Source organism: Stenella coeruleoalba, assembly GCF_951394435.1.
Source record: "Stenella coeruleoalba genome assembly, chromosome: 11".
Classification (NCBI taxonomy): domain Eukaryota; kingdom Metazoa; phylum Chordata; class Mammalia; order Artiodactyla; family Delphinidae; genus Stenella; species Stenella coeruleoalba.
Genome location: NC_137157.1, coordinates 34,477,795 through 34,502,826, shown reverse-complemented (window position 1 = coordinate 34,502,826; position 25,032 = coordinate 34,477,795). Strand labels below are relative to the sequence as shown.

General features: G+C 34.5%; 1 protein-coding gene across 2 annotated transcripts in view; it reads right to left on the bottom strand.

Annotated features, from left to right (window-relative positions):
* Positions 1–983: 983 nt before the first annotated feature.
* SLC6A15 (solute carrier family 6 member 15) overlaps positions 984–25,032 on the bottom strand; it is a 45,479-nt gene continuing 21,430 nt past the window's right edge. For both annotated transcript variants that reach the window (XM_079938275.1, XM_079938274.1), the window contains exons 3-12: positions 24,429–24,586; positions 23,936–24,062; positions 22,721–22,902; positions 15,758–15,868; positions 12,404–12,645; positions 12,113–12,305; positions 11,025–11,217; positions 8,014–8,173; positions 3,458–3,620; positions 984–2,326 (exon numbers count right to left, since the gene is read on the bottom strand). In XM_079938275.1, the coding sequence (XP_079794401.1) occupies positions 1,946–2,326; positions 3,458–3,620; positions 8,014–8,173; positions 11,025–11,217; positions 12,113–12,305; positions 12,404–12,645; positions 15,758–15,868; positions 22,721–22,902; positions 23,936–24,062; positions 24,429–24,586 (1,910 nt within the window). In that variant the 3' untranslated portion in view covers positions 984–1,945. The remainder of the gene's footprint in view (positions 2,327–3,457; positions 3,621–8,013; positions 8,174–11,024; positions 11,218–12,112; positions 12,306–12,403; positions 12,646–15,757; positions 15,869–22,720; positions 22,903–23,935; positions 24,063–24,428; positions 24,587–25,032) is intronic.

Here is a 25,032-nt window from a genome sequence, read left to right as displayed (position 1 = left end):
CTGGCAGGTAAAGTAAGTAAGTATTTGCTACAAACTTTCTAACATTGAGTAGCTTATGGAAGAAAATACTGCTTCAATGCAAAAATAAACAAAATTTATATTACCTCAACTTCTGGAATAAAGAGGCAGATTTATGTGCCTTCGTGTGAAACATGGTCCAAAATCAATTATTCCTCGAAATAAGTAAGATTGAGGAGAGAATACCAAATGCTGTCATTATGTAATGTGTATACATGGAAATGGGTGGCTAGGAGAAATTTTGAAAGGAAAATTTAATTTACACTGAATTGGGATAATTTTTGAGTTTGTATAATGTGCATATATTGCCTATCTATAAAATATTCTTAAACTTTAAAGTACTACAAAATATAATATTAATGAAGATGCAAAAAAAAAAAAGCCTGAAAGTTTTAGTGGAATTATATTTTAAATGCTGTGATGCAGTCTGTTTAAACGTCCATAGCAGATGAAGAACATTTGGCCAAAAATAATCAATGGATACAGAGTGTATACTACCTCTCCTATTGTGCTGCTTTATCCACCATTATTTTTAAAGTGTGGCCGATATAGTGGTAGGACAGTTAAATGAAAGCTTTTTAACTAGGTGGCACTCAGTGGAGTTCTGCTTCATCCAATGTCATATATAGACCAGTTTCATAGAAATCATAATTTTTTACACTTCAGAGACAGTACTGACCCAGCAAGCAGTACACACGGTTTCCTGGGAGACGATAAGTATTTTTCCAAGAATTCTGGGACTACATTAGAACACCATTTAACCATAATACTATCTTTTTCCTTTGTCTCTAAAGTGGTGGTAACTCTATTAATCAGTTTATTAATCCCTCTTGGAATATGACGATTAATTATTATGAAATGCCTAAGTGCTGACAGAAGTGCAAGATAATCTAGTTCAGGTGGCACAAGAAAAGTCAGTGAGAAAAACAAACATCATTTTTTAACTTTGTTTATTTGTAGCTTAAAATGTAATGCCATACAATTTTAACAGTCACTTAAAAAAGGATTTATATTTGCAGAAAACAGAAGCAAAACAGAAAGATATGAAATAAAATGCCATCTTGCTTCAAGTTTTCAAATCAGTACTTAGAGTACTAATATACATCTATATACATTGCAAGTATATTTTACAAATATACTATGAGTAATCTTGAAACCGCAATAAATACCAAGTAGGTTTTTAGGCACACGCATAAAAAAATGCGAAATCTGCATAATTCTTGAGAGTGCTGAGTGACTCATTCTTAGATCATTTTCACACATATATTTTACACAAAATATACAGCCATCACACACATGATCCCCAGTCACCTCAGAACCTCACCTTTCATCCCAGCATTAGTGCCTTCTTATTCTTTGATACTATTGCTCTATACAGCTATTACGTAAGAAAATATTTTGCAGTTTTCTTCAACTAATTGCCTAAGAAGGTATCAATGCTACCAAAATAAGTACAGCCTATCTACACAATATGTTCATGGAAGTGTGCTGAGTGGCACCAACTTACAGAACTGGTCATTGTAACCCTGGGGGTTACCCTGAAGGCAAACTTATAAATTTTGAAGTATACCATTTTTGAGTTGCCCATACCATGACATCCGGAAATTATTAGAAACTGAGGTAACACCTGTGGTTTTTAGAGATAGGAATCCTTGAAAAAAACACCAAAGGTATTCTTGAAAATTCTGACCAACATGGACCTCAGTTATTGTACACTGTGTCTGTGGCTCTTTCTGTGCAAATGTAAACCAGAGAATCCAAAGGAATGCTCATGTTGAATTTACATACACTGCTAGGATTAAAGATCACAGCCATGGAGCACCTGAGATCGCCCTCTGATAAGCGAAGTCTATCGCTTCTCTTAGTAGAGCCAATGTTCATTGACAAAAATGAACCAGATAAAATCCCACTGATTTTTGCCCCCCAGCTACAAGTCAGATTCTGGCATATCTGGCATATCTGGCATATCTGCCATCAAGTACCCTATTCCATATCGTCCATTGGGAGCAGTATCCAGAGTTGGTGATCCACTCTGTTTTCTATAAATATTTTTACCAAAATTTGGAGAGGACATCTCGCTTGATATCTTTCCATGAATGAGGCTTGCATCATCTCCCTCTAAGTTTATAGGCTCCTTCAGAACCCGTCCTCTCTTATAGGTCACAGATGCTAAATTACCAGAACTATCGTCTATAAGGTTGCAGCGACGAATGATGAAGACAATTGGGACAGGCAATATTGCCAGGACCATCAGAGAGATACAGACAACCATTCCCCACGTTGGGTAGCTCAGAAATTCCTCTGATGCCTGTTAAAGCCAAAAAATAATTATTAATAATCTCTTTCTCTGCAGGGACATGAAAAAATATATATTTGTTTATATATATTTGTTTATTCTCAGGTTTATAAGAAAAGAATCTGGTCTAGTCTTATGATTTTGACTAATGAATTGCTGTGGAAGTGACAGTAAGCAACTTCCAGGGCAAAGCCTTAAAGGCCTTGCTGTTTCTGCCTTTGTGTCTTAGAATGCTACCCTGAGTCCATAATGCCTGGAAGAAACCAAGAATGAAAGCTCACATAGAGCCCAGGTCTCCAAGTTTAATCAACTGTATGAGTTAGCTCACACAAGACCCAAAGAAGGATCATCCAGTTCATCCACAGAACCCTAAGAAATAATAAATCATCACTGCTTTCAGTCATTAAGTTTGGGGGTCATATGTTACTAAGTGATAGCTACCTGTTACATGTGCCACATTATCTTTCTAAAATCTGAAATTAAATTTTGAACTACATCTGGCCCCAAGGGTTTTGGTAAGGGATAACAGACTTATTTGTTTAGAATAGTCTTGAATTTAGTTGTTATTATATAGAATTACTGACCGTAGGATAAAGGTCAGAGGTATCTGAAAAATAAGCATTCTGATTTTCTAACTGCTAATATGTACTTTAAGATTGCATTACTATGTAGCTACAGCAACATGACAACAGAAATTGAAATAGTCGTGGCTAATGTAAAACAGTTATAGCAAAACTTTACTTCAGTATTTACTTAAATTATGTATACATGGCTAATGAACAGTTTCATTGTTAGAGTATCTCAGATATAAGTTAGTAAATTTATACAGGAAAAAATATTTCTGGTGGTTTGATCAATATGTTTTCTAAAGTCAAAGGCCCAATTGGTTCATCTATGGTGACATGAATAAAATTACTTTAATGAGGACCAAGTCAGTACTTTTCATGTACTAAAAAAGTCCACAACATATAAAAAAATCATACATATTTGGGGCCAAAAGAACATAAAAATCTCAAGATCCTCACATAAAAGCAACACCATTCATTTAACCGCAAACTATACTGTGAAAAAAGCAAAAAACAAAAACCTCTAAAATGACATTTTATGTATATTTTTATCTACCTTCCTTATTTTGCATTTTACCTTATCTTCAATCCATGCATTATAGCCAGGAGGACTTAATCCCATATTCACAATGCTAGCAATTAGCAGTGATAATAGCATTAGAGGAGAAATATATTTCCACATATAGTAGTAATATCTGTTGGGAGCAAAGCCCAGCATATCCTTTAAGTCTTCCATGAACCTAAATAGAACGAAGGAATTTAATTATTCCTCGAGTTAATATAGCTATATTAAAATATGGTAAATTACATGTCCTTTAAAATATGCATTATATCAATGGTTTGATGGGGGTTAACCATGATACCCTATGACATTTTACACTGAGTCTAAAAGTCATATTGGAAGATGACTTATAAATTAAGAACATTTATAAAGTAAAATGGAACCAGTTTACTGTAATTTTCATTTGGAGAAAGTCCCTGTAAGTCAATTACTGGAAAGTCTCCTCCAACTGATGATTTCCACTCTATGAACACAATATTTGCAATACATTAAAATTTCCTTGTTTCTTTTTTTTTTAATTAGCCATATGTTATATCATCCAATCCAATTGGTGTTTATATTATCTGACCTCTCATTTCTTTCGGTAGTCTGTTTTTTCAACTGAAAGAAGGTCCATACAGTGCAGTTGATGTATGTGTTTCTCAGACCATTTTTCATCTCTAAGTTCCTCGTACATGTCTTCATCGTTTCCTCTGATTTTTTGTTGAATCAGCTGATCACTTTGTCCCACAGTCTGTATTTGGCTGATTGCATTCCCACAGTTTTGCTTCACAAGAGCATTTGATCCTCCTATTTCCCATGAATTAACACTTAGACCTAGTAATGATTAGACTTAACATGTTCTTTTTTTTAAGAGTCAGGTTACTGAGGTACTTTTTACCTGAAGTAAAATTCACCCTTCTTAATTGTATGATGTTAACACTGTCAGGAACATGTAGCCATTTCATACTAGTCTACATCCCTTAATGTTTATCTCGAGATAAATATTTACTGCCCACCCACCAGCCCTTGTATTAATGTTTCTGCAGACTTCTTGGTTGTCTAAACCTAGTTCTCTCGTAGATTCTTCAAAAAGAGATCGTAGTAACTATATTTCCTAATTTCTTGCATGTTTCTAATTGTTTGTCTGTGGTCACTATACCTGAATGTCAGTTCAGCTGAATTTAAAACCTGTGGCTTACGTTTTTTCCTTGAGAATCATACATATGTCTAACTACATAATATTGTTACAAAAATTTTGTTAACTATTAGATTTTTCTCTTATAAATAATCTTCTTTGCTGTGTTTTGTTTTGTATTATTTTTGCCTGGATGCCCTTTTTCTTTGTCTTGTAGTAACAAGGCTATGTTAGCTAGGCTATGTCCTCGTGTTGGCCTTTATGTCTATTTCTCCAAGTATATTGTTTGCCCTTTCAACATTCAAATTAATTATTTCAGGCAAGTTTCTTCAATTATAGTTTTTAGCATTTGTTCTGGCTACTGTTTCTAGAGGCCTTCATTGTACATATGCTGAACCATCTTTGCTTAACTACTGTGTTTATTTATTTCTCTTAAATCCTTTGTTATTTCTCCTTGATTTTCAAAAGCATCCCTCCTTTCTAGCTTCTAATTCTTCTGAAATTAGGCACTGTGCTTATCATTTTTGTTTTCTTTTTAATTTGATCTTCATTTCTTAAGTGTTTTTCTTTTATTTACAATTATTTCCTGAGTTCTATCACCTCTGTTTTCAAATCTTCCTTTTCTCTAATTATTATTATTCTCAATTTTAAAATAACTGATTTCTGCTCTTCTTTGGTGGCTTCTATCATTTTTAAACATTTATTTCACCTCATTTTGAAGTATTGTTAGTTTTCCATCTATTTTGCATGTGTGCTTTTGTTGTCTGCAGAGATTTTACTCTTTTTTTTAAAAAAAAGATTTTACTCTTTTTTTTAAAAAAAAAGAAACTTTTCTTAAGATTTGGCCACAGTTAAGTGAAATGAATTTTCCTGTGTGTTTTAGGAGGGAGGGATGGGCCTTTCCTGTCTGTTTTTGCAAAGTAATCAAAAAAGGTGGCCTCAGAATTTCTCAGTTCTGTTTACCTCTGCTCTCCTCCTCATACTGACCTGGACTTTCTTTTCCATGGACCCTACTACCTCTCTCCTACTCAACTCAGGTTTTGCTCCCACCACTTTTTCTTCAGTGAAGAGCTTTATCTTGGAAGAGAACTTTGGGTTATTCATTTCAAGAGTTTTTAGAGACCAGCACTGATGATCTTACTGTATTTTGGTCCCTCTGCACTCCGCAAAATGTGGGCAAAGATCCTATAGAATTTCTCCCAGTTTAGCTCACTGTCTTCCGATCAGCCTGCCACACATTGCAGGGAGGACCTGGGGGTGACTGGAAAGCTGTCAGAAGCCCAACTGCATATCCTCTACCATCTCCCACACGGAAGTGATATCACACAGGTCCTGTGGCTGCCAGTGGTTTGCCCCAACCTTTCGTATTTGAGGGTTCACAGGAATATCTTCTTGCCCGTGTTTATGGGTATTTAGTTCTGCTTTCTAGTCATTCTTTTTCTCTTTCATTTTTAAAAGGAGACTCAGGAAAATACAATCTACGCAGCCATCACTTTCAGCTTTACAGGATCTTCCTTCTCGTTTCCTCTCGTTCATATTTCTTCCTAATCCCTAACTTGCTATGCTCCAATATTTCTTTTTCTGCATTTGAATTTACTGTCTCAAAGGTTTAGGTTTTGAAAGCCTTCTTTCTCTCAACTCTGTGTCTGGAAATGTAGGTAAATGTGGCAGAAGACAGAGAAGAGCTGAGCTCATGACACTGTTGAAGGTGAACAGGAAGAATATAAGGTTGCTACGACATTTAAAGGAGGGGAAAGTAAATAAATGAGAGCATTTTAGACAGGAGAATTCTAATTCTGCTCATAGGACAAGATATGAGCTTTAGAAACCAACAGACCTGGTTGCGAATCATAGCTCCATCATCTTTTAATGTATATCTTAGTCCTTCTGAGCTTAATTTTTGGCATTTTCGAAAAAGATAATACCTGTCTTGGAGGATTATTGTTATACTCATAGACAACATATGCAGAGCACACTACCTCACATACAGCAGAAATTTATAGATGCAAGTATTATTAGTAGTAGTATTCTTCCTGTTGTTATAATGATTATTATTTAGGAACTACGAAAAAGAAATATTTACTACTCTGCCTATTGTAAATGTTGAACTGTCTAAATGGCAATCTAAATTATGATCTTATTGTTCCATAGATCAGTCCAATAACAATGTCAAATTCCAACACAGTGCAGGTTAGGAGTTGGGGGTAGCTTGGTAGAGTGTAGAAATATCTGGTTTTGAAATTAAAGTCCTGGCTCTGCAACTAACATACTGTGTCCTCCTTTACAAGTAGGGCCAATTTTCCATCTAGGATATGGGTAATATTAGTTACCACAGATTGTTATAATGACTAACATTAAATGCGTGTCATACAGCTATTACTACTATTGCTATATAGTACATGATCATTAAATGTAAGTTCCCCTATCTTTCCTTGCCTGGAGCTTTTGCCAGTAATAAAAACATTCTTTAAGTTTTGTCGCAAAGCTCACTCAATACCAATAAAGTTCTTTATGTTGTTTAAGAGGACTCTGGTCCTCAATTAACTTATTCCTACTTCACAGAGACCTCTAATAAGCCTGATGGTCTTATTACCTTTAGTTAATCCATATATGTTAACTAAAGACCACAACTTTAAAAAATATCGGACAAGGCCTCCAGAAACTTTTTTTATTCTGAGACTACTCTAATGCTTCATTTCACGCCAAGTATATATACTTTTCAAACCGATCAGGTATATAATTCAAAGGTTTAAGCATCTCATGAAGTCATGACTCCACATAAATAAGAAGTTTGTGTACAGCAAATGGCATATATATCCTGGAGCATCACATATATATGCCACTTCCCAAAATTGGCCTGCGACATAAAACATTGTGTAACATGATAAAATAAGGCATTTTGTAGCATAACAAAATAAAATTCCTCTTGTAAAACAGGTTAGCAACGTAATTAGAAGTATAGTCTTTAGAGTTAAGCAAAAATGGCTATGAATCCCAGGTCTGCCTCTATTCAGGTGTGTGAGGAGCAAGTCACTTGGTGTCTCACGAAGCCCGCATTTTCTTATCTGTAACAATAGCTGAAAACAACTGTTTTCAACAGTTGTTTTCAACAACAACTGAATAGCTGAAAACAACTGTTTTCAACAACAAAGTTCTTGGAACTTTGCCAACATGCTCTAACCCTTGGAAGTTCCTATCTGATAGCCAGAATTAAATCAAAGCTCCAAAATCCTAAACTACATTACCATCTACACCATTCCATCTAATCACCTAATAAGGGGATATACTTCATTAAAATGATCGAATGAAGAGGAGCCTGCAAAAGATTTGATTTTTGTGGCGAGGAATTTTTCCCTCTAGTCACTTCCCTCCTCTTCTAAATGAGATATATATTAACAATTGGTCTTTCCAAGAGAGAGATGAAAAATGAATGCATAAGAGAGAATATACTTACTTATCTATGCCATAAACAAAGGATACAGCAATATTCTCCAAAATGACTACAATTAGCAGAGGCAGGGTAGCAGAATAATCATCAAACATTGTAACAAAGTAATTCCCAGAGCGCTGCACAAATATCAGGCCAATACAAAATGCCAGAAGACAACAGATAACTGGACCAAAGGAATAAATAAGAAAATTAAGCCCTACTCAGAGTCAAGTCTTTTAAACTTCATTATAAGTTATTATACGCAAACAATAATTTTGTTTCCACTTTTATAAGTTGTCAATGATACAAATAGGATACCTTTCCTGATACCATGGACTATAACATATTGGGAATTAGTTACCTGGATTTAGCCCCAGATTTAATATGAATTCATTGTAAGACAGTAACTCAACTCATCTCGAGTCTGTGGAAACGTGTTTACTAAACACAGATAACAAATGAGGCAAAACTGAGGATATATTAAAAGTATAACTCTCCATGCCCTTCTTCTCATTATTAATAGCAAAGTGACCTTTCCAGGCAGCAAATGTTTGTGGGTCATTTCTACTTTTAAGAACGTTTTATAGTTTTGGAAGCAATACTGAATTTTGAAATTAATAATGAGATTAGTGTAGCTTATAATAAGACTATGATAACATGTATTTTTCTGTCTGATTGAAATATGGTTATTGTTAAAGCATAACTGAAAAAAATCTGATGAGACCTTGCCTTAGCAGCAATCCATAGCTCTGTCCTGATAGTGCCCAAACAGATTAGTTGGGAATACATCTGTGACAGGGTTGGGCAACCTGATTCTCCAGGTAACTAAGAAGAACCATCTAAAAGGAGTTTCTGCAGCAGTACTGAAGAAAGATGCAGAAACTTCTAACCAGCTACCCTTAATATAGAAAGTTAGAATTCTGGAATCCATATGATATTCCCATATTTTTGTTAGACTCTTTATTCTCTCTTGCACGTTGGTAGAGAAGACCTCAAAAATAAAAGATGACTGTGTTCTCTTTCTCAAACAGCTTTTAGCAGAGGTGAGTAAAAGTGAAAGAAGTGGAGCAGGTAAGGGCAGTTCAGAAGGGGAGAAAAGACATCCTGGGGGTTCCATCTGATGGGGGTTCCCTAAAAATCTCAATAAGTATGGGTTAAATTAAGCCGTTTCCTCCATCTTGTAAGCGCTATGCTAGTGGTATGAGTTACGTCGTACATAAGTGAATATTATATATAAACATACCATGCAGAAAAGGAAAAGTAGCATTCACTTGGAGTCTAATGCATATTGAAATATTTGAATGCTTGTCACGGCAAATTGTACTCAAAGTCTCAGGATCCAAGTAACTAACGGAGCTTGGATTTGAACCACAGCCTGTGTCACTCTCACTCTCTCCTAATTACATTATAGTATAAGGTAGATAGGAAGAAAGTGTATTCCAGGTGGTAAAGACACTGAGAGTTTTGCTGACGATGTGAGAGGAACAGATAATGAGTAAGTCACTTATCTAAGTCCTACTGTCCTATCAGAGGAGATGAAAACATCTGACAAAGGTGATGGGGGAACATTTCATCTAAGTATATAAAACATGACTCAAAGTAGAAGTATGATCCCAGAATACAGGTAACAGGCGTAGAGAGTATATTCCTCTTTACTCTGACCTAAAGGTCTTCCACTGGGAGTTACCAAATACTCACATGTGTGTTTCTCCCTCTACACTGTTGTTTTCCCTTTAATTTTGCAAACCCTCTTACCACAGGAGGGTTGGGATATGGGGCAAAGACGAGGAAAGCAGCAAAGATGACTGTTACTTAGTCTGCATGTCAGGCAGGGTATTGATAGCCTTAAAATAAATAGAAACTGCAGAAGTAGAGACTGCCTTTCAGGAAAAGACAGAGACATTTCTCATTTATGTTCAGCTGAATCAAAGATATTTAGATGTAAATATCTCACAAACTGCTGAAATTGTTTTATACACACACACTTAGCAGAAGGGTGAGTGATAAAGATATATATGTATTTGAGAGTTATTTACACATAAATTATTACTAAATCTTTCAGAGCTAAAAACAGAGCCTTGGGGAGCTTGTGTACCACTGCCCAGCATTTAAGATCATCTATGTATTTTTTCCAATTAATTATTGCATCACTTACCAACACTCTTGCTGCACTCTGGTCTGGCTGGCTTCCCCGCTGCTTCCTTTGTCTCTACTTGGCTATGTTTATGAACACTGTCCTCTGACCCCCTGAGAAGACCCCTCCCCTTTCGAATTCAATTTCCATGCCTTTCGCTGACAGTTCCCTCATATATTTAGATGACCTCTGCTGCGTCTTAATTCGTAGAACAGGTAAAGTCCCTATCATGCTATCAGTATATTACATGGTACAAGTCTTATCTACACACCTTGATTTTAATTATCAGTCCTATTCTTTTTAGAGGAGAGGCTCTCCTATATCTCTGTATCTCTGTTGTAATTTCTCTTATATCCTTGATATCCCTCAAATGTGAGGACCATGCAACACACAACCAGTACTTTAATAACTACTTGTAGATTGGACTTTTAACAACCATCAATATTGATAAATTGTGTTATTGTCTTTCCTACCTAGATGTATTAACTTCTATCAGGCTACAATTGCTCTTTTATATGAGAACTCAGTTTAGGTTTATCAATTTCAGCTATGCACTTTTGGAAAATCCAATGACCTGAACTACTATTTTTATAATTATCTGAGTTGAATACAAAATTATACATGAACATTCTGTGACTTTGTTCTAGCGCCAGTAATTCATGATAATGACATTATTACTAATAAAGAGTAATAGAATAAATGATCACTAATAATTAATAGAATCTGTATTAAATGTCATTTGCATATTATATAAATAAAGCCCTAAATAACAAATACTAGTATTATTAATAAGTAGACATTAATAATAAACACTTTTCCTATTTCCATCTCCGATCTCTCACCAAGGGTAAAACAGCCCACCACATCAGTTCAATGAAAAGTCAAATACATAAAAACTAACCAGTGAGAATTTCTTTCCTCACTTTGAATGTGTCCACAATGGGTGTGATGATCCCTTCAATGGTTCCAAACATGCTGCCAAGCCCTAGATTTACCAGCATGAGGAAGAACATCACTGACCAGAAGGGAGATGCAGGGAAATGTGTCATTGCTTCTGTAAAGGCAATAAAAGCTAAGCCAGTCCCCTGAACAGCCTGTAAGATACACAAAACAGCCACGTTAATACAGAGCAATATGAAGTGCTGGCTATATATACATCAGTTGCAAAGGGCAGGAGAACTCTGAATACTGCATGGGAGTTACTGGAGATAAACACGCTGATACCATGTTGTCTCCTAAGAAACTGTGCCTCTAAATAAAATTCAAGGTGATCGTGTTATCTCATAAAAACAGCAGGTAGACCAAAATTTTAAAAGAACTTTAAGAGTAAGTTAGTAATTAAATCTTTCCTTCCAGAATTCGAGATTTTTATGTTAATGATGGCTTCATCCATAATTTCCTGCACGTGATTCTTTATGTTTAGTCTCAAGTACAGTTAGCTATCTTAAAGCAAGTGATTAACAGCCAATTTCTCCATTATATTTTCCTTTTTGCCAATGTAAAGAGAGGGTGACAATTAATGCAAGGCTATTTATTCATGTTCACCTATGTCGTGTTTATTAAAATGTATGACAGTGGCTAGAAAAAGGACTTAATCATGACTTGTTGAACACAATTATTAAGATGAGCAAATATCATTCATGTGTCCAAACAACCATACCATATGTAAATGATAATTGCAATTCAAGTTTTGTATTAAATATTATACCCGGAAAGGTACCAGACTAATTTCATTTTCTGGGATGAAAATCACCTAATTTATACCCATATTTTAAATTATTGTGGCTTAATCAGTGAAACTGCTTTTCAAAGTAAAACAAACATTTTTGATTTAAGAAAATATGTTCTCTGAAATAAAGAATGTGAATTTTGAAACAGCATGATCTTCCACAGGTATTTTAAAGATCATTTTCCTAAAAGAAGTCTTCTGGGTAATGCATATTTTAAGTTAATAAGAATTATTTTATCGCATAAACATAGCCTACTAACTTTATTTAGCTCATCTTCAATTTGACAGGAATTGAGTTGAAGAGAAGGAAACTCTTCTTCTTTCACTTTTTGAATGATGTCATAAACTAAGTGATAATCTTCCGCAGTAACAGCTGAAAAGTTGATATGATGGGGAATAATATCTTGACTAATGTTGCCCATTTTCACAAGTTTGATGACCATTTCCAAATTTCTGAAAAGGAAAACAACATTAGTGAACACATGGGTTTGGGAAGGAGATTTTTTAATATAATTATGCCATCAAAAGCTAAAGGAAATCAACAACCATACTCTGCAATGCATTTCTCATTTATGACATTTGCTTTGAAGCCCAGAACTGCAAACACCACCAATGTTGCCAGGATAGAAGTAAAAAAATTGATGAAGGACACCAGGACGGCATCAAAGTGGCAGTTGTTGTCTCTCTTGTTGTAGCTTGAAAAGGCAATGACGCCACCAAATCCCAGACCTAAGGCAAAGAACACCTGAGCTGCAGCTTCTCTCCAGACCTTGGGCTCCAGCATTATTTCAAGCTGTTTAAAATTAAACAGAATATAAGTCAGCTGCAAAAAAATATTTCAGAATAATCTACAAGGAATTGGTTCTATTGTTTAAATATATCATTATGCACCCAAAGATTATTTAAAACAGGGGGATAGTCTGTTCTTAAGTAGAAAGAACAAATTTTTCACTTAGGAATAATACAAGGAATATGAATAAGAAAGGCTACAGACTATTGAAACTTCAGATGTAGATGTTACTTAAATACACGGAGAAAATACGTATATGGGAATTTTTAAATATCTTTAAGACAAATCATCAAAGGAGTATTTGGGAGAGAAATGAACTATCTTCAGTTATTCTTATTTATTATCTTTGTTTTCTTTCCAAAGCAAAATAAATCAGTTAGCCATAAAAGTTAAATAATTATTTAACAAATACCCTAAGTTTTGTGTTTTCTTAAGTCTAACAGCCAAAGCAGATAATAATTATAAGCTGGGTAGAGCTGAACTATTTGTACTTTGCATATTCAGATAGGTATTATTCATTCATTGAGTAGTTTCCTGAAAGCCTTTTCTTTGAAAACAGAAGAAATTCAACCATATCATCACTAAGACCTTTTCAGATCCAAAGTTCTAAAGTTTGGAATCTGTGCTGAACATATATTTCAAGTAACTGTGCTTCACTTCTTAATTATCACTGTATATAACCAGACCTTTTAAATGGAACTATTAATATTAGCCATACCTGGCACAGACCTCAATAAACAATTAAGTCTGATTTCAGTAGCAGTAGTGTTTAAATTGGTATTTTATCTCTTTTCACCATTGCGGTGAAATTGCCTTTATTGGGAACAATGCCAAATGTGGTTAAGAACATGAGTTACATAGACACTTTCAGATCCTGATTCTGCCATTTAATAATCTAAAAATAGTGCAACCTAGGGCAGGTGGCCTGTCCACTCTGAGTTCAAGCTTTCTCAACTGAAAGATGAGAGTAACAAGACAGGTACTACTTATCACATTGCCTGCTGCCCTCGAAGTCCTCAATAATTGCTAACATATGGACTATAGTGGCAGGCAGACTGATAAGCACTTTATATGGATGATCTCATTTAATATTCACAACAATCAATGAAATTGTGGCTAATATTATCTGCATCTTAGAAGAGTTAAGTAACCTGCCTCAGGTTACACAGCACTTCTGGGGTAGAGCTGACATATGAACACAGGTAGATTTCAAAATGCGTAAGCTCTCAAACATTAGGATATGTTGTTCAATTAATTTTAGTGATTGTTACTGAAATTTATGCAATGTTATCATGAAACATAATCATGATTATATTTATAATTTATTTTCAATTAACTAAAATATGCATACTGTTTACTGACTATCGCTGCTACATTACCATTCTACAGTTGATGCCCATCTAGTAAAATACACTCATTCAACTGTCTATCTCCACTTTGCCCACTAGATGGCAGACAACACCTATGTAATAAAGACATTCTGATTATTTCCAATTCAGGAATTAAATCTCCATTCACTGGGAATATTTCGTGTGCTTAGGTACTTTCTCTCTTACATAAATAATGTAAATTAAAAAGTTATTGACAACTCCTTATCGTTATTATATTAACTATCATCCTACAGTGGCCTAATACAGAATCTTATCAACAGTCCATGAAAAGTGAGCTGAAGAAATAATTAACTCTATTTTAATAGTTATCTCCAGTTCTGGTTTAAAATGTTAACAATGCTGCAGCTTTAAATACGGGGACCGTGTAAAAGCATCATATCAAAGTATTTAGAGTCTAAAGTATCTATTTAAATTAAATATTTAGAATTATGTCACAAACAATTGCCAACACAGGGAAAGGTGATATTCCAGGAATTCACAACAAAGCTAGTTGTTTTTAACTCAGAGAACTTTTTTTTTTGATATTGCAAATATAAATATTTTGGTCACTAAGTACGGCCCATCTGAGGCTGATTTAAATTATAATGTAGCTGAAATTCATAAATCTGAAGGAATTATTCACTGAGGAGTTCCAACAACTCTAAATGATAAACAGAACTTTAGAACTATTCGAGAAAACCAGATCACAGTGTCAACATTTTTGCTACTCGAGAATGAACACCACGTTGGAACCAGATACACAAAGAACACAGCCTCTGTGACACAGTATCAAGGCAGCTGCCAGGAGTGACAATTCCAAGGAGGCTAAAATCTTCTGCCCACATCTCTCAGCACCATGCTTGGCTGCACAGTCATCATTCAGACAACTTCCAATTTCTGAGCTAATTTTGAAATTGTGTTTTTATAACTCGTTGTCTGCCTATGATGGAGTTAGCAAACTAATGTGAAGTGTAATGTCAGTGTATAACCAAAATATATGTACACCTCAAACTTGATTTTTCCTGTCAAATCAATATAACAAGTCCACAAGGATTAATCAAGTCAGCTCTAAGTTAAACAACGGAGTCTAAGTTCCGAGCCTTTTAGGAAACCTAATGAGAATTTTCCTAAAATGCATACGCATTTATAAAAGTTACAGAACTTCCCAAATGCACTAATGTTAAGTACTATTCTAGAAAATACAAAACTGCAAAATGAAACAAAGTAGGAAACCTTGAATTTCTCTGAGACAGGATTTAGAGGGCAATAGGGTTCTTAACCTGGGTCCATGGATTTTAGGTGATCTGTCAACCTCCTGAGACACTAAGCAAATTAATATGCTCATTATTTGCTCTGGTAAGAAGATTCCATTATCAGGTTTTTTTCAGCGGGGTCCATGTCAAAAGGTTAAGAACCACTGAAATAGAGGAGGAAGAGTAAAGACTGAAAAGTTCTAAAATATACCAGTGTAAAAATGGGAAGTTAATTTATTATAAAATAGGAATTTTTGAAGTTTAAATAGTGAAACTCACTAATGGGGCCTTTAAAATTGGAGAGAGATGGATATAATTATAGATGTCCAAAAGCTCCGGTTTTACTAGGCTGGTTAACATAACAGCTATAATTTAATAGTCTAGTGCACATAGGTTAGAACAATCATCCCTTAAATCTAACTGTGGGAACATTTTAACAATAAACATAAGGCTTTTGTGATCATAAGCCTTAACTAGAAATACAGTACATACCTCAGGGGTAAACATGTGACGGATGCCATCAATTGAACCATTTAAAAGGAGTGCTCTGATTAGGAAGCATATAAGTACCACATACGGGAACAGAGAACTAAAATACATGATCTGCAAAGTAAGAAAGATTTAAAAAAAGTGAGACATCCTAACGACTATTTTCTTTTTCATAGTTAAGATTATGTGTTCTGTTCTATACCGTGAAAGTGGCACTTTTTATAATATGATAAATAATACTTTTAATACCTTGCATAGCCATCATATCAGAGTGGCTTAATAGCCTTGATTCAATGTGACTAGTTAAGATTCTATTTGAGATATAACAAAAAATAAAATTTTCCTTATTTAAAGCCCTTTTAAATAGCCCATAGGTATGGTGTAATTTGAATAGTGTTGATTCCTTACAGTTCACAAAACAAGCAATATTTAAGAGAAATGAATGGACACTAACTCATTAACAAATTTCTACTTTATTGTTTGAGGTAGCAAAAAAAAAAGTCCTTTTTTTGTTTGTTTTTAATTAAGCAAAGTTCCATTATAATTCTTTAAAGCTTCTGGAGTAGAGAGTGGTCCTGTTAAAGTTCCTACAAAACTTGAATAATAGTGTAGAGATTTTATGTTCTACTTCAGAAGTTTCATCATTAAAGTTAAGCAAATGTTTATCATAGAAAAGCAGTTGTCCTAACCAGACATGTACTGCCTCCTTGACATCTCCATGTGGTATCCAAAACTTTCCCGATTTTCCCCCAAAGCTGTCCCCACCCAACTCCATCTCCCACCACCCATCCATTTGCTAAAGTCAAACATCCAGAAGTAGTTCTGCACTATTTGTAATATTCTAGTTTCCAAGCTACCACTCAGGTTATCTCATTCCCTGCTTAACCCACTCCAGGGATCTCTAATGCAGTTGGAGTAAAAGGCAAATTTCTCCCTCTGTCCTGCAAAGCCTTAGACTAGGCTGCCTACCTGCCTGCCCCACCACTCTTCCCCCAGCTGAGCTTCAGCCCCGAGGGAAACCAAGCTCTTTTAGCTTCAGGGCCAGAGCAGGCTGTGCCCTCAGTCTGAGGTATTCATTTCCCTCATCTGTCCGAGACTCGCTCCTCTTTGTTATTTTACGTCTTATCTTCATTTTCTCAAGACTACCTAGAACACCCAGAATAAGGTGATGCCTTTTTCTCATCCAGTATACCTCCATCTGCCCTCCTCTATGCCCCATGAACCTTCAATATTATTTTGTTTTGTCTTGACAGCATTTAACACTGTTGAAATTATCTTGTTTATTTGTTAATTTTCAATTTCCCCTACTGGAATATAAGCTCTGTGAGGGCAAGGACTTCTTCTCTCCTGTTCACTACCAAATCTCAAATACCTAACAGAGTTCCTAACACATAGTATGTATATAATACTTATCTGAGGAGGAAGGAATGGAGGAAGGGTAGGAAGAATGGAGAAAAAAACTGCCATAGCAGAGGATGGCTCAGGCAGGTTAGAGATATGGAATCCTATAGTAACTGTAGACAAACAGTAGGTAAGTCAACACAATAATTTGCCCCTCTTCTACTGTTCTGTATACCTTATAATTATATTAAGCATTCTAAGAAAAAAATTAATATTACAAATAAAATCTCAGCATAATTAGAAACCCATATTTTTTCTAAAAATAATTATATTTAGTTGTAAAGAAATATAATTTTTTGATCATTTCAAAATGGTATAATTTTTTAAATTTTTATTTATAAAAATGGTATAATTTTTAAATTGCATCCATTCATCCACATTTCTTGATTTCTTCTTATCAGAATGCATTTAGATGGAGTACATTTTTTTCATTCTTTCTGCCCCCTTTTAGCATTCTTTAAATTTGTGGGTCTACTATATATCTATTCAAGTAGCCTTGATCTCACTTGATTACAGCTATTCCTTTTATGATTCTTCTTCACAAATCTTGGGGCTAACCAGAAGCATGGATTCATCTTTGCACAATTGCTTTTTTTTTTTTTTTTTTAACAGAACTCAAATTTGCTGCCTTATAAATGACTTAAAGGACTTCCATTAATGCATTTATTTTAAAAATGAAAATGAAGGCTGCACACTAAAATAATCTGGATAGTTTGATTATGATTTTTTCCAATAAATACAGTGTACCCTCAGTATATTTTTAATATAATTTCAAATTAGAAGCTAAAGGAAGAAATGATTCTTCCTGTATGTGTATTTGCCCAGGCTAAACAACTCTAACACACCTGAATATGGTTCTCTTCCCCACATCCCATAACAACTGACCAACAAGTCCAATTGACTCCAAATTTCATCTGTCCCTTCGTTTTCATCCTCAGTGATGTGTCACTTTTCACTATTAGCTTCCTCCTCATTTTGCCTCTTGATTTTCCCTGCCAGCTCTCCTCTTCATCCCTGAAATTCATCACCCACACTGCTACCAGAAAGATCTTTCTAAGGATCTGATGGTGTAATGAACTGCTAAAAATCTTCAAATATTTCACACCGTTTGTTAAGTAACAGCCAGTCATTTTACCAGTGTCCATAGATACTTTAATACCTGCAGTCAACTTACATTTCCAGCCTCATTTCCCACAAGCTTCACAAATTGTATGTAAAAGTCACACGGGGTTACTCAGCAAACTTTGGGCTTTGCACATGCTGTTTTCCATGCCTCCAATGTCCTCTCTCTGAAGTTTCTGGTGAACTCTTCTTCAACTGTCAAACTCTAGCCCAAAAGTTACCTGCTTTGTGAAGCCCTCCCCCAGTTCCAGGTTAATTTCAGTGGCTGCCTCTATGCTCTATACTGTCATACACTTTTTATTTGTACATCTTACTGCATTTATTCTGCTGTCATTATTTGTCTCACCCATTAAATTATGGGTTCCATGAGGATAAAGATGGTGGCCTATTAACCTTTGCACATTCTTAGATACTCAAAAATATTGTACATTAAGAGAGAATTCATAGGAAGTTTTCCTTTCTGTACACATTCCCTAAAAAAAAAAAAAAGAAACAAACAAAAAACCCTCATCTTTATTTTACAGTATTTTAAAAATTAGGTACTAATTATATGATGAGACATTTCAAATTTCATTTATTAATTCAACACATATTTGAGTTCTTAATACTCATCTGGCTTCAGTGATAAGACTCTGATAAGATAAGGATAGCTTTGTCCAAAAAGGAACAGGACAATTTCATGTTGGATGCAACATGGAGAAAAGTAAGTCAAGATTTTAAACACTTAAAAACTTAAGTAGTAATAGGTAGTGTTCACACCTGAATTTTTTTCTTCTGTGAGCAGGTAAAGGACAAATATTTAATCATTAAATTCTGAGATTTAAAGATGTGTCTTAGGTCAGCATTTTACAGAGGTATCCATGTTGTGCTTTTAAACACAAATTCATTTTATTTAATCATATGGGTCTCATAATAATAAAATTGTCAGTTGAATAATATTATTGAAAATAGTTTAAATTCTACCTGACTATATGTAAAATGCTACCCCAAACACTTTCTCCTTATTTTATATTTTGCATTGCTACCTGATATTATTTTATGATTTGTTTATTGTCTGCCTCTGCCACTAGAATGGACATTCCATGAAGACAGGTATTTTGTCTGCCTTGTTCACCACTGTACCTCCTGAGCTAGATCAGTGCCTGGCACATAGTAGGTGCTCAATAAATATGTGTTCAGTGAGTAGATGAATGACCCTTAAGTATTATTCTTAAGAACTTGGAAGTGAAACAATGAAATATGTTTCTCTGGCTGATTTTAAGACTCCCTGGGCCTTAAAAACTGACATGCCTTTCACAGTAAGTACATTCAGTAAGAGACATAAGTTTATCAATCAAAATGTTGCATGAAAATATTTTCATTTTACTCAACTATTAAAAAAAAGAAAATATATGAAATCATTTAGTTGTTTTTCTCTCTTACATATTAAAATGTTTATTTTAAACATACCTTCAGAAAGAGTCATTCTCTTTGAGGATTTCATAGCCTAGTTCTAACTCTGCCACTTATCAGTTGTTTAATTCTGGCCAATTATTTATTTTCCCTAAGCTTAACTTTGCAGTAAAATGGGGATAAGAACATGCAAATCATCTTGCTGCTAGAAAGATTAAACAAGCTAATGTATGTAGAGTACTTACTTAGCACAGTAGTAGTACTAATGGCAAAGTAGTGCTAGTAGAAAATATTAGAGTTAGAAGAAAGCCTAGAGCTTCTCATTTCTATCTTTCCCCTGGGGGCAGGCATCCCTTGCATAGAGGCTCCAACAAAGGGACATGCAACCATACCACCTCTGTTGGACCACCTCCAGTAGTGCTGAGCTCTCTACCACTGTGCAACTGATTTCATTGTTACTAGGCTTGATTCCTGAAAGGTCTTCCTTTCCTTGAAGATTTACCACCATCCCGCCACTCTGCATAATTCCAAATATTTGATCATGGTCCTGTTCTCTGTGACCACACAGAATAAGGCTTATTCCTCTTTTTATTCAACTATTGGAAGACTGTGATCACAAAGCTGAGATGGCTCTTTTCCATAACAAAGTAGTAAAGATTTCAGTAAAATCCAGTATTACAGGTGTGGTTCAACTGGCATGTGCCTACCTGACCTAAAGGAGAATGACACTGTCATACTCCTGTCTTAATTCATGCAGTTTCAAATTAGCATTGTGTGTGTGTGTGTGTGTGTGTGTGTGTGTGTGTGTGTGTGTTTTGGCTAGGGATATCACAAGTTGACTTTTCTTTCAGCTGCTAAATTCTCTAAGTTTTTTTTTCACATACTACCCTTAAACTTCATTACCCTTAAACCATATATCTCTATACTGCATTTGTGTGATTGTTTATTTGGAAGCTTTTTTGTTTGGCAGGCAAACAGAGCTTTACATTTATTCCTAATAAATTTCTTATTATATTTAGCTCATTGTCTCAGAATGAGGAATTGTCACAATTTAGATGTTCATAACTTTGTTCATATTACTTACAGCTTTCTCCCCATCTGTGCCTACTAAATTTTTTCTTCAAAGTCTGCTGAAAAGCTACCCTCTCCCTGAAGCCTTCTTGTTGAAATAATAAACTACATGTAGTCTATAAATTGTATTAAATTTTTCCAGATAAAGTTATATTACACGACATAAGAAAAACATCCCCAATGTTGTGATAAGAAAAGGATGAATAGTTCTTTAAATGATAAGACACATACTCAGACAAAGAAGAAATAAAATGTGGTGGTAAGACTCGAGCAGAGGGATTTTTGGACTTCTTTGGCTGACCATAGTTGGTTCTCTTTCTATCAAATGACATCACCTTAGGAAGCACATAAATGTGGTTAGATTTGGCTTAGGAATCTAGTCCTTTATTTATAACTTGACTGTAATGGGGCCCTGACATAGTAGAAGACACACCAAATGGAACGAATTAATTGAACTTACTTAATCACAGAATACACTAACATTCACAGAATATGGTGTTATCTACCACATTCATTTCTACAAAGGAAAAATGGTATAGAAGTTCCATCAGGAAGGTAAATGTAAAATCAGCTGTGATTAACAAGTTTAAAAAAATTGTCAAACATTTCTAATTAAATATGAAGTAACAGGAAGCAAAGATGAATTAGACAGACTTCGCCTAAAAGAGTTCACTTTTTGTGGGAAAAAATATACCACAGTGAGAGACGTTATAGTGTTGCAATTAAATAACATGGGCTTTAGATTTAGACAGAGCTGGGTTTGATCCAGGTACTAGCATTTACTAACTGTGATTCTTTGAGCAAGTTACCTGTTTTCTCAAACTTGTTCTTTTATCTGTAAAGCAGGTCTGAGAGTAGCAATTACTTCTTAGAGTTGGTTTTTGTTTTCTTTTTTTTTTTAAGATTTAATTGAGATAAAGTATATATAGCATTTATCACAGTGCCTAGAACAAAGTAAACAGGTAATAAATTTTGCCTTCTGTTATTGTTCTTGTTCTCATCATTATCAGAATCATCTCCATCATCATCATTTATTACCACTACTACTGCTGCTGCTACTACTACTACTATTCCCACTCTTACTAGTATATCATGGTAAGTGGCAATATGTTAGCCTGGAAGGATATATGATCAGATCTATGCTTTGGAAAGAAAAAACAGTAGAGATGGGTTGTTAAAGGGCAGAGAGAAGATGAACCAAGATTAATTCTTGCTATGGTCCAAACAAAAGAAGTAGAGAGCTTTAAAACAATGGCAATAATAATGGGAAAAAATGTAATATGGAAACAAAATAGTGAATAACAATTACTTTCCTAATGCATCCTTTTAAAAAATTATCTGATTGACTTCCTGGGGTATCTAGAATTGATTTACTGTCTTTCTCAAGCACAGCCTTATAAAATTTTCCATTTGCCCTGGCAGGCATGCCCTTTAGTCTTTTATATTACTCTGAATTCCTTGTTGAGATATATCATAACTACCTAATGTTCATATCTTTAAGAAACACTCCACACTAGACTATTTTAAATCTTTTATGCAACTTTTCCCTAGAGCACCTGTAGTAGAGAAAAATGAATGATATAACACAAATAAACAAATTCTTTATTCTACCACTTCTCCCAATTTCCATGATTGGAACTAATCAGAGAACTAAAAACATTAAGGTCAGCTGAATACCAGCAACGAGAAAGGACTTTTAAGTATTGACAAAAAAGCTCAAAACAGATCTTGATAAAATAGGGAAAGATTATAAACAACTTTAGATTTCATTATAAAACACTTATATCTTTATTTATGTCCTTTCCTTGATTTAAATACATTTTTTAAAGCACTACTTTTTACCAATCTTTAATTAACTGCCGAGAGAGTAAAGTGCTACTTGCAGTTTGCCCACACAGGTTTATAGTGGGTGGGGGAGATAGTTCCCAGGAATGGTGATGAGGTGATTAGCAGAAGCAGGAGGGGCTCTAACATACTAACTTTTCCAGAAGACTGAATGCCTTTGATCATAGCCAAGCACACCACAACCCAGGCAGCCAGCAAGCAGACGGTCATCTTCCAGTTTAAGCCCCCACTTTCAGAAATGGAACTGGAAATATTCAGTGCTTCTCTGTACCAATAATAGGTAGTGGCAGAACTTTTTTCGCATTCTGGCTCTACGACTGTAGAAAGAAAGGTAACACAGTCATTTCAGACTATAAAGAATAATGAGGCCATTTCCCCCCCAGTAAGCCTGTAAATCAATTCTTAACTTTTCCTAGAAAAGTACTACTATTCTACAGAAGTATTTAAATCCACAATGAAACCTCAACTGTGCAAAAATGTGAAAAAGTCAACAGACATGAATCCTCTTTGACATTTGTTATTACACATTTCTAAAATAGGAATATGTGAGATTTTTATCAAGGTGATTAAAATGTATCAGGTTTATAGCCCCTTCTGCCCCCAGAATTATCTGATTGACTTCCTGGGGGCAGAGCTGTCAAAAATGCTAGCTTCTAGCCATGTGTGACTTTTGAAATGGAGCTGGTTTAGAGTGACTAGTGCTGTAAATATAAAGTACAAAGGGGCTTTTAGAGACTTAGTATGAGAAAAACAGTGTAAATTATTACGTAACTAATGTTTATATTAATTATATGTTGGAATGTTAATATTTTGGATATATTGGATTAAATAAAATATTTCACCTGTCCCTTTTTACTTTCTGTAAATATGGCTACTAGGACATCTTAGACTACATATGTGAGTTGCATTCTATATTTACTGGACAGCGCTAGGGAATTGTTCTTTATATTCTAGGATATAAAAATAAATGATAAGAAAACCATAGAAAAACAACCCAAGACATAAAAACAATTCCTTCAATCTAAACTCTTTTTGTCCTCTTTTTTATTTTAATGAAACTGTAGGGCATCAATAAAGATATACAGAATAAAATATTGTCAAAATTTACAATTGAAGGCTTATAATTGTTTACCCTTAACATCATGGGGCACAATAAAATTACTTGGAAAGAGCTAGATAAATTAAATGATGCCAGACATCTATCTTTCTGAGTATGTCAAGGAAAGTTTGTTATAGTAACAATTTTGAAAGATTTTTCCACATTATTTAAAAAAAAGAATCTTGAAAGCTCCTGCCTTTACCAACTGTATGATCTTTAGATACAAAAACACTACATGGTACATGTCTTACAAGTGTGTGAAGCATTTTTCACCAAAGGACACTGATCCCAAGGTAGAGGTTGCTGAAAAGACTGAGAAAAATAAAACAAACTCCAGCCAATGATGACATTGTAGTAGAGAGCCACAAAAAAGCATACCTGCAAAATAAAATAGTGTGATTATATTAAACCTCTCATGCCCCTTCCTTTGAAACAATGAGATGAAATGCATAAAACCCATTTAATACTTTAAAAAAAACCTCCTTATTTTATTTTTATTTGCAAAGCATTATCTTTTCTAAAACGATGACTCTCATAGACCTTAAGAACATGTGTTAACAAGATTGAACTACATTTAAATTTACAGCTTGTTTTGTGTATTAGTGCAAGCTCCAGTAGTGTTTTTTTAAAACATGATTAAAGAGTTGAGTAGAAATACACACTCAAAGGTTTCATTTAAATTCAAACTATATAATTACAAACCCTGTAAAAATTATAAGGCATATACCATACCAGGAAACTTACTACACAACTTGCAAATCCAATCCCTCCCAGTTTAGGGCTTATGTAATTCCACACACCAATGCTTCCTCGCCGAATTCTTTGACCCACAGAAAGTTCCAGGAAAAAAAGGGGAATACCTATTACCAGAAGCAGTATTAAGTATGGCAAAAGATAGGCACCTACAGAAACAAGAACAAATAAAATAGATTATATTTTCAACAGTCACAGGAGAGAATACACTAATTCTGATTATCTCACGAAAGATGATATTTAAACTTCCATATAGTATAACTACAAAGGACTTTAAAGAAAATGCAATTTCATTACTTTAAGCTTTCTGGTATTTGAAACTTGAATTTGACTGCTACAAAGAGTTTCTGATAAAAAATAATTATGAAAAAAGTAAGGATACCAATGAATAGTTTTAGTTTCATTTTATTGAAATGGTAAACCAGCTTTATTTTTTGTAAAAATAATTGCTTCCTTAAAATTAATTATTTTCTCAAATAGGTTTCACAAACTCCTGGAAATCTTATTCATACGACGTTAATGAAGTCATTTATTAAATTTTATTCAAACTCATCTAAATCATGCATTTCAAATCTGATAAATCAAAATGAGTGTG